The 10,005-nt window shown below is 44.4% G+C and overlaps 1 protein-coding gene across 4 annotated transcripts in view; it reads left to right on the plus strand.

The window, feature by feature from the left end:
• The window catches only part of SEMA3F (semaphorin 3F), a 123,517-nt gene extending 119,612 nt beyond the window's left edge, over positions 1 to 3,905 (plus strand). For all 4 annotated transcript variants that reach the window (XM_033140580.1, XM_033140584.1, XM_033140583.1 and 1 more), the window contains one exon: positions 446 to 3,905. In XM_033140580.1, the coding sequence (XP_032996471.1) occupies positions 446 to 880 (435 nt within the window). In that variant the 3' untranslated portion in view covers positions 881 to 3,905. The remainder of the gene's footprint in view (positions 1 to 445) is intronic.
• The last annotated feature ends 6,100 nt before the right edge of the window (positions 3,906 to 10,005 follow it).

Raw genomic sequence — 10,005 nt, forward strand, 5'->3', positions numbered from 1 at the left:
AACTGTGGCACCTGAGCAAGGCCACTGGAAAAAGCCCGGGGAAACACCCATGCCTGTGCTATCTCTGAGCTTATATAACCAAGCTCATAAAAGCTCCCTGACCTATTTGAGCTAAAGCTAGAGTTTGTTGATTTACTTTCTGTAAGCCCTTCCTACTCAGCCCCAAACCTGCTTCTGTCCAGCCAATAGTTCCATCTGAGCTCCTGAGAAAAAGGATGGGAAGCTGGATCGTTCATCATGCTTTGCTGTTTGCCAGGACTCAGAAGTCTAGGAATTGCAGAACAGGAAATAACGAGAACTAAGAAGCTAGGAGGATGAGGGCCAGAAAGCACTCAGGCAATGAATATGCGGCTTGTTTTCCACCCACAGTGTGATCTAATATATCCCTGCCCAGCAACTCCCAACTGTGCTAACAATGCCTCCTCGATGTGTTTCTTTCCATTAGCTGCGCACTGAAGGAAGGGTGCTGAGGACAGAGCAGGGGCTGCTGTTGCGGTCCTTGCAGCTCTCGGATGGGGGCCTCTATTCCTGCACAGCCACAGAGAACAACTTCAAGCACACGGTGGCCAAAGTGCAGCTGCATGTACTGAGCAGTGAAACGGTCCATGCTGTGCTCTTCCAGTCAGAGGCCCCTGCTCCTTCTGCAGCAGCCATGCGAGCCGGCCTGCCAGGCACTTTCAGCTCCCATTACCATGACCTGGTGCAGCTGCTCACCCAGCCTGAGATGGGACTCATCAACCAGTACTGCCAGGGCTATTGGCGGCACGTGGCCTCCAACCATAAGGAGACTCTGGCTGGTCTCAAAGCCAAGGAGCTGCATGATCAGAAAAAGCCTCGAAACCGCAGGAACCACCAACCAGAGATGGATCAGCACACATGAAACTTGACAAGGGACTACGAAATGACAGTGCTATATTTCCCCCCTCCATTTTAATATTAAAATATCTATAAATATATATATAAATATATATATATATATACACACACAAACACGCCCTGCTCCCCCTCAAGACAATATTTATTTGTAGGTTGTACATAATATGTGGGTGATGCAGTCTCACCTCAGTGTGTGACAGCAAGGAGTTTGGAGGCGTCCCGCTGGCAGCTTGCTCTTCCTTCCCCCTTTTATCTGCGATACTGTAAAATAGCTGACACTCTGGAGGATCTCAGTGGGACACAGCAGTCTTGTGTGGAATCTGTGGGTCCAGAATGTTGGAGCAGAAGCCTTCAAGACTGGATCATCATGGGCAAGTCTGAGAACGTTGCACTACTGTCACTGAAAACATTTCTACCTGGTTAAAAAGGAGAGGGAAATGTCTGTTGTCAGACACTAAGCATACCTACCCTGAAGTGTATAAAAGCCTCTGCTACACCTACAAAGACTTGAGCACTTTCTTCTCCTCTGTTCATTTCTCTGCCTCAAAGCATATTCTGGCAGGACACTCTTGCATGTAAAGTACAATGGAGGCTTCATGTCTTGAGGAGCCTGAATCATTTAAGGCAGGAGGAAGTGCTTCACCGAGGGATGTCCATGTGGTGCTCCTACTTCTTTCAGAAGCAAGTTAATCCCACCAATAGGAACAATGTTATGATTTGATAATGATTCAGCTTGTGTTGTTTGGCTGATGATCTGCAAGAGATATTGTCTGTGAAAATTGTGGTACAACCGAAAGAGCTGTTGGGAAGGTGGATATGGCTATTCTCACAGGCACCTGGCTTTTCTGAGCTAGTTTACTTGACGGATGTGAAGGCCTCATCCAAGTGGGCTATGCCAGGGAGACGTAATGTATATATGAACCAAAGCTACTCTCCCATAGTGCATGTGTCAGAGACTTCCAAGGCCAAAGACAGCATGGGATTGGAGGTGGCAGAGAGGGTTAGGCACCAGCTGGATAGCCATCAGGACACCGGGCTTCTGCTCCACTGGCCAGTGCAGCAATCGGCATCCAACCTGGTTATTTATTATTATTTAAATAATATTAATTTGCCCGCTAGGAATTCAGTTCCTCAATTTGATAACACCAGTCTACCCAGCCACACAATGTGGAAGTTGGAAAGTCTGGCCCTGAGTGTTCCCATCAGGATTCCTGTGGAATTGCCATCAGTCCACATGAGCAACTTGGATGCGTTGCAGGTTGGGTGGAGCATCCTTTGCAAAAAGAGAGAAACATCAAACTAAGAGTGATCTTTCTGCTTAATTTCAAGATGGATTCCACATATCATGGGCTAAGTAAGGACTAGTAAAACATTCAGTGCATGCAGTATCCCCCATGACAGAGATCATTGCCTGCCTACCTCCCACCATTTTCTTCTGAGATAAACAATGGTGAGCATAGAACAGCAGTAGTAACAACACTGCTCAAAGATGAAGTCAAGAAGGCAATTGTATTACTAAGGTGGGCTTCAAGATTTATTTGTGTAATAGGGAATATGACCAATAATAGGAATTAATACCATGTAAAAAAAAAATACAGAGGGAGAGGTTGAGTCTTCCATCAGGGCAAGGATTTCTGCGTGTGCAGTGAAACATTCTCTCCCTAAATCTGTTCTAGGAGCTCCCACAGCCCTCTGGAACAGATTTGAGGAAGGCATGGGGCAGACACAGGGGAAGGAGAAGAGGGAAAGTCCTGTTGCACACAGAGAAATCCTTGTGGGGATAGGATACGGTAGTTGAATGCCACCCAGAGCCAGGGGACAATGAGGGAACTGAGAAGCACAGGAGAAAAAATTGAATCCACAGGAGGGGTGCGGGCATGGCAGAGTTCTGTGCATAGATATTACGATTTGGGCACCTTGGGAATTCATTAATATGATCTGGCATGCAGAGAAGATGATTATGATAAAACATATAATCAGGTCTTAATCTGAGCCAGACTTGGTCAACCCATGAACCTATTTTGAAAGCCAGGAATATGAAAGGGTAGAACAGAGTGTCTCTGAGCATGGGCAGAATGCATGTTCCTTACCACTGAGTATGGCCAGAATTGGAGAAGGCTCCTGGGTCAAAGGGTGACTGAGAAAGGCTTGAGCCCACCTCAGCTTGTCTGGTTATAACAAAATCTTTTAAATGACCTTTTTCTGCCTCCCCCTTCATTTTTTAAAAAAGGCATTTCCTAAATGTGTGACTGTGCCTTCCACCTTAGGTTTAGCTGTTGCAAAGGGTTTAGTTCTCTTGTTTCTTGGATGCCTCTTTCAGAGTGGTGTGGTTATGCCTTTTAGGTTCAATGCCTCCAAAGAATTAGAATCAAATTTTGAGTTTGGATTAATCCACATCGCTAATGCCTGTGGAATTACATCGATTTACATCTGCTAGATATCAGCACTTTGATCTCCCATTGTAGTGACCTGTTCGCTGATGCAAGGAGCAGGTCTGCTCTGCCACAGGTAGTTACAGGGATTGCAGTCATGGAGGGTAGCAAATAACATGTCCAAGACATGTTGGCAAAGAACATGCCCAAGACTGTTCTGTCACTCTAATGTGTAGTCTAGGTGTGCTAGGATGGAAAGTAGGTTATTTCTTGGACTTCTCACTTCTGTCTGCAAAGTAGAGGACAGTCTCGATGGAGTAGACCAGAAGCCTGCACTGTGTGCCCTTTGGTCTCTGGTGCTGTACCTCCTGCTGTTAACAAAGAGAGCTCACCATTTACGTTTGGAAGCCTGAGCCCACTTCATTTGTTCACACAAGATCCTTGCAGGCACACCCCCTTTCCCTTGCAATCTGAGTGATGCGCGTGTACTTTCTCTTGTAAATAGTTGTAAATCAAAAATGTAACAAAAACTGGGGATCTGGAGATTTTGATTAGTAGCTCCTTGTGATGAATTCAAGCACAGAGCCATTTCGCACCTGTAATGTGAAATTCCTGTGGATAGAACAAGCTAATAAACACTGGCTTTGTTTTTGAAAACTCAAAGACTCCTTCACCTTGACTCACACTCTTCAGGATGCCCTCATTTCCCTCCTGGAGTGATGGACTCTCTTTTTACATTCCACTGGTTCAGCTTCAGGTTGCAACCGCTTCTATGGCTTTTGCTCACTGCCAGAATGGCTATTTATTCCAATACAGAAGTGGCATAAAAATAACACATACTTTCCCCATCTCCATATCCCAGTGCCCACCAATCTGGAGCTGTGCTGGAAGCAACACGCATATGCCACTCACAGTTGGAGGCAGCCAGTTTGCACAGATCGAGCTGGGATATCTCCACCTCATCATCACCCCAACATGCCAAAAATGGAAAGAACTAGGCAGCATCCAAGTCCTGAGCAAGAGTGTTTGTGTGTAGAGTCCTGAGGCAGAGAAGAGTTAGCAATATTCTCAAGGTCCTGTTTGTGTTGTGAAGCCAGGCTGCTTTGTACACGGCACCCTCTTTGTGTGTCCATTTCCCGTCGCCACAGATCTTCATTGGGAACTTGATAAGTGTGCACGACCTATTCAAAATACTATTAAAATCGACAGTAGCAAAAAGAAAACGTGTAACTTTTACATATTTGGATTGGCCTGCACAAACAAAAATATTTAAAGCAGTGCAGAAAAGTATATTGCAAAGGCGCTTGATTGATGTCAATAGGCAGGGAGCTCCAAAGTGTAGGCATTGCCACACTAAAAGATTGATTATCCGATTGCAGGTGCCCCCACCAGTTGATCTTTCTCTGTGGGCTTCTATACAGGTGGTGGTGTGGTGTGACTGAGTGCTAGGTTAACACCATATCCTCAGCTCTTTTGCAGGATTTTCCCACTGGCATGGGGATAATAGTGCACAGCTGGGCCATCCCTATGTGCCATGGTCTCCACCACTATTGCACTTCCCCCAGCCTGACAAACATCTCGGTGGAGCACGGTTGTGATTTGTAGGCCAGCATGCAGAGGCCACCCTCTGTGCGTGTCATTGTTCCTGTGTAAATCAATGTCTGACCATAAACAACTGGAAGCTGGCAAGATCAGTGCTAAAATTCAGCATGCAGGGGTGGCAGGAAGGGCAGGTTTTGGGGAAATCTAGCAGCAGACAGTGCTTTTTTAAAACAACAACAACAACAGTGTTATCTGGTATGGCATACCATGACTTATTTATGTGTCTTGGCATGATAGCCATTTAGTGTTGGCACCCAAGACACTTTTATCAAGATAGGAGTAATGGGACCTTTTTTTTTTAACCAAAAAAAGAGGGGAACAAGGGGATATGGAACATGGTAGCAGGAGAAATATGGGAGACACACAATGGCCACATGCATCCCACATATGCCTTAGGGGAAGCTATAATGACTGGGGTATAGACCAGGCATCCCCAAACTCGGCCCTCCAGATGTTTTGGGTCTACAATTCCCATCACCCCTGACCACTGGTCCTGTTAGCTAGGGATGATGGGAGTTGTAGTCCCAAAAATCTGGAGGGCCGAGTTTGGGGGTGTCTGGTATAGACATTGCATGTAAAGTTATCCACAGCTTGTTCTCTGTTAATTTACAGAGCCATAGATCCCACCCCCACCCCCCGTGCTTATGAAGCAACCAGGTAAATGATTTTCTGCTGCTCCTGTTTTATGAGCAGTCGGGTCAGGAGGGGAGAAAGGGGGCAGGTGTTGGATTCCTTAGACCTGGCAGTGCCCCTCCTTGTCCTGCAGCCCACAAACAAAGGCCCCTTGTTCTGCTGGCTTCATAAAAGAAAGAGAAATCTACCTCTCCAAGGGAGTGCTAAGGCAGCCGGTTAAGCAAACACACGGGGAAATGGGGATCAGGGTCATGGTCTCATTTCCTGCTCCCCTAGGCTGAGGAAGTTGCAAGGGGTGGGTGGGTGGGTGGAGTGGAGTGGTGTCTACTAAAGCAAGGATGACACAGGTCCTGCACTGCTGGTTCAGAGCTTGTTCTTCCTCAAGCCTGAAGAGGGTCTCGGGGGCCTTAGCAGTCTTTTATCACCTGTTTTTTTCTTGGGTACGATACCCAGGGGCGTAGGAAAGGGGAGCGCAGGGCCCGCCCCAGGTGCCATCATGGAGGGGGGTCACAAATTATCAAGGAACAATTACTGCCCTACTAGGGCGGTTCATAAAAAAACTTTTTTTAAAAAATCCTGCTCCAAATGTCTTATCTTACTACACTAGGGATTATATAGCTACATACAAAATTTCATGCATATCAGTTAATATCTTGACCCTCCTCCACGAAAATAGTTGTTTACTTGGCCATTTTCCTATGTCGTGAAGGCTGAAATTTCAACAAAGCATGTGCCTTTGCTAGACTCTTTTCAGGCACCTGCTAAAAGCATTCTTCTTTAGGCAAGCATACCTAGATGCTTAGGAAGTTGAAGTAATTTTAATCTTAATATTTTAACTTTTGTATGTTTTAAAAAAGTAGGATTGTTAATTTTTCTTCATTTTACTGCTGTGGTGTTTTTTGGTTTTGTTTTGGTAAACCACTTTGCAGGTTTTTAAAAATAAATTTTATTAAATAAATAATCAATAAACATAAATAAAATAACACAAGCCAAAACACAATCCATCCTGTAGATTTAAGTATCTGTCCATAGTCGCCTACTTGTTATCAGAGGCTCAGAATCCACATTCCTTTGTAAGAAAATATGAAATAACACAAAACCATTTTTGCAGGCAAAAAAAAAAAATCAACGGGGGGGCAAGAAATTTTCCGCACTGGGTGACACCTGACCTTCCTACGCCTCTGCCGATAACTCAGAACTGAACCCTAAAAAGGGTAACTGAGGGGAACATGTTTGAGAGAAAGAATTTTAATGCTCAAGGATAAGTGAATGGTTTCTTGGGGCTGCTTAGGTATAATCTGCTTCACACTCAAATTCTGTCAGCTGGCAAAACTCCACGACAGATTTTGAACTGGTAGTAGTAGGTAGATAGGCCAGGCTGAAAAGGATGAGTTGTTTTCTCAGTGCTTTTAGGTTAACCGCTTTTGGTATATCTCTTGTGTGCTTTTGTTATTTGAAGAACTTGCCTCAGATATGAAATTTACCTCAGAATCCCCCCTTGAGTGCCAGGTTGTTATTTTTTAAAAAAGGGAAGAATTTTTGCAGTCACTGAACAGGCCAAAGGTTTTCTGTGGAAGCCACCTTGAATGGGTGTCTTCTCTCATGGCTAAGAGTTGAAACCTTAAAACACACACACAGAAGACCTACATAGGCTGAAAACAGCAGCTTCTTACGGAGTTGTTGCTATCTGGATTCAGAAAGGTAAGTCTACAGAAAGAAAGCTGGGAAAGAAACCGTATTTGGGTATTCTAACATGGATTTTCATGCAGATTCTCATATATTTCTGTATTTTCTTCATTTTTATGTATTATAGTGCTTTAGCAATTTTATGCTTGCACGTACACAGGCTCCAAATCCAACCCATGTAGGCCAAAGGTCTGGTAGGAGACCCTCCTCTTGTTGTGGAAGCTCCCCACATGATTTAGCACCCTGTGTTATTGGGGCTCCATGTAGTGTTGCTACCTAGCCCTAGAAAAGTGTTCATTGTTCCATTAGGACTTCAAACAGGATACCTTTCCCCCCGTATTAGAGCTCCTTCTCCTCTTCAAAACACTGTTTTGGGTGGGGATGAGAGGGGGAGTTTCAGATAGAGAGTTTTTTTAATGGGCAGGGGGTGGGTCGCAGAGAGCAAGAGAAGAGATTTGCAGATACCTCATCCATCCATCCAGTGGAGAGCAGGGGAGATTGGAAAAGAGAGTTTTTACATGGAGACTGGTGGGTCAGAGAACGTGAGAGGGATTTTGTAAACCATGTACCTTTGTAATGGATTGCTTTGAAGTCATTTATGCATCATGTGAAGTAATTTTTAGCTGCCAACCCCCCCCCCCAATTTTACCCATATTTTGTCTGACCTGTCCTAATGACAACAGCAGAACTGCCTTGAATTTTATCCTCCTCAGTGTTACTCTGGAAGGTAATCTCAAAGCAGATCCATCCTATCTAAGTTGGCAGCATTTGACAGATCAACACTCTGACATAAGGCTCACTTGGGGAGCTGTGATGGCTGAAATAATAGTAAGCTAGCAATGGACAAGTCATTTTGCAAAGTCTCATGGAAGGAGCACATTTGTAGTGATGGTTCCCCCTCTAGTGGCAGAAAGTCACATTGTTACTTGAGGTTAAGGAAGAGAACATACTGTATGTTTGTCCTGCCATCAATACAGATCTCTTGTCTCTGCCTCAACTGTGGAGACAAGATGCAGACCACTTTTGTGGTTCCTAGAAGACATTTTATTATGATTGGAAAGGCAAATGAATTCAAAGCTCTCTGCACCTAGTCATTTGCTGAATCTCTTCTGGAGAAGTCAAAGTATGAGATACTGAAACTCGTGTCTTTTTGCTTGGGTTTCCTAAGCAGCAATATCTTGTGGGGATCCCAGTCAACTGTTCCATCTCATTCAGTGTGTTATAAAACCCATTTTCCAGCAGCTCCTCCCAATCAGACTGAGGCCGAATCCTGCCGGAACTGGTAAGGTGATAGTGTTTGATCACAGTTTCAGTGTCCATCTCCCCCAGCATCCCGCTTCCAACATGGGACAACCAGATGCTCTAGAAAGTCCACATGCAAGGCGCAATGGCAACAGCCCCATCTTCTTGTTTGTCCCCAGAATATAGCATTTAGAGATAAGTTTCACCTGTTATCCTCACCCCCAAACAGGAGTGTTTTTGTTCAGGTTTCCTGCCGAATGGCCTCCTTCAGGATATTCTCATATGCTGCAACAAACTCAAGCAGTATTCTGCCCACTCCACCCTGTGGTTTTCTGGTTTTCTGTATTTCTTTTCCAATTGACACTCAACATTCTGTACGTATTGAGCATGCTGAAAATGCATTGGGCATATACTACTAATACCCACCTAGGAGGAATCTGGTGGGAGTTTTTTTTTGCATTTAAAAGCAGCATTATAGGCAAAAGCACCTCTGACTTAGCATGAAATGAAGAAAAAGAACTTTATGGAACTATTTAGGAGTCAGCAGGTATCAAGGGTGCTCCTTAGCCAAAGGAATGCACACAGCAGATAGTGCTTTATTGTCAAAGCTGGCACAGTAGTTCCATGGCTCTGAATATCACACACACACACACACACACACACACACACACACACACACACACACGTTTAGTGTCTAGGCAGCTTTTCCCAGGTCTGTGCTCTATGGAGCAGTTGCAGCAACAGAGGGCCACTCACCCTCCACTAGCTTATGTCTTTTCCCCCAGTGGGCTACGCACACGCAGCCAGAGGCTATGCCTCTGTGGAAGCTGCCTCTGTGCTTCCCACGTCAATTCTTTCCTGGATCTGGGAGACAGTGGTGCGTGAGGGCGGGGCGAGTGCAGAAGCACCCAGCCCTTACCTTGTCTAGCCTGCCTATTCCTCCTCTACCCTCCAGCTCTGAAGTTTCCCCTGCCTCCAACTCTTGCCTACTGGCTGGAACAGTACCTCACAATTCACTGCCCATTCTCCAGAGTCAACTCCAGTCCCACTTCCCTCAGTACACACTAGTCAGCATCCTGCCATTTCCCTGATATTGGGTGGTGCTGTTTCTTCTGCAGATGTCTATCCTTGTATTGGAAGATGGATCCCGAGTTCTGCTCTTTGGCAAAGGCATTTATCTTTTTTTCACGAGTATTAGTACCTTATCTCAGGAACAAGGCAAGTCAGTATATTTAAGTTTTCTTCCTGTATAACCAGTTTTTTTTAAACTTAAATTCATATTATTTAAAGTTTTACATGTGTTTTAAAACATGGAAATAGCAGGTAAATAATACTGATAAAGATTCCTCAGCCTCAACAATGACCTTTTGTTTTATCCTTTAAACACCTACTAACGAACTATTTATTTATTTATTTGCTGCCAAGTTTCTTTAGGCGATAAAGAAGACATCATTCTGTAGCAGTTAGTTGATGGTCTCTTATTTTTATTTTTAATGTGTTTTTATTGTGTATAGACAGTCTGGTTGTAAATCACTTAAATATTTTTATGATCTAAGTATTTTTTAAAATAAATTAATAACCCTACTCTACCCAA

This window comes from Lacerta agilis, chromosome 2 (assembly GCF_009819535.1).
Source record: "Lacerta agilis isolate rLacAgi1 chromosome 2, rLacAgi1.pri, whole genome shotgun sequence".
Classification (NCBI taxonomy): domain Eukaryota; kingdom Metazoa; phylum Chordata; class Lepidosauria; order Squamata; family Lacertidae; genus Lacerta; species Lacerta agilis.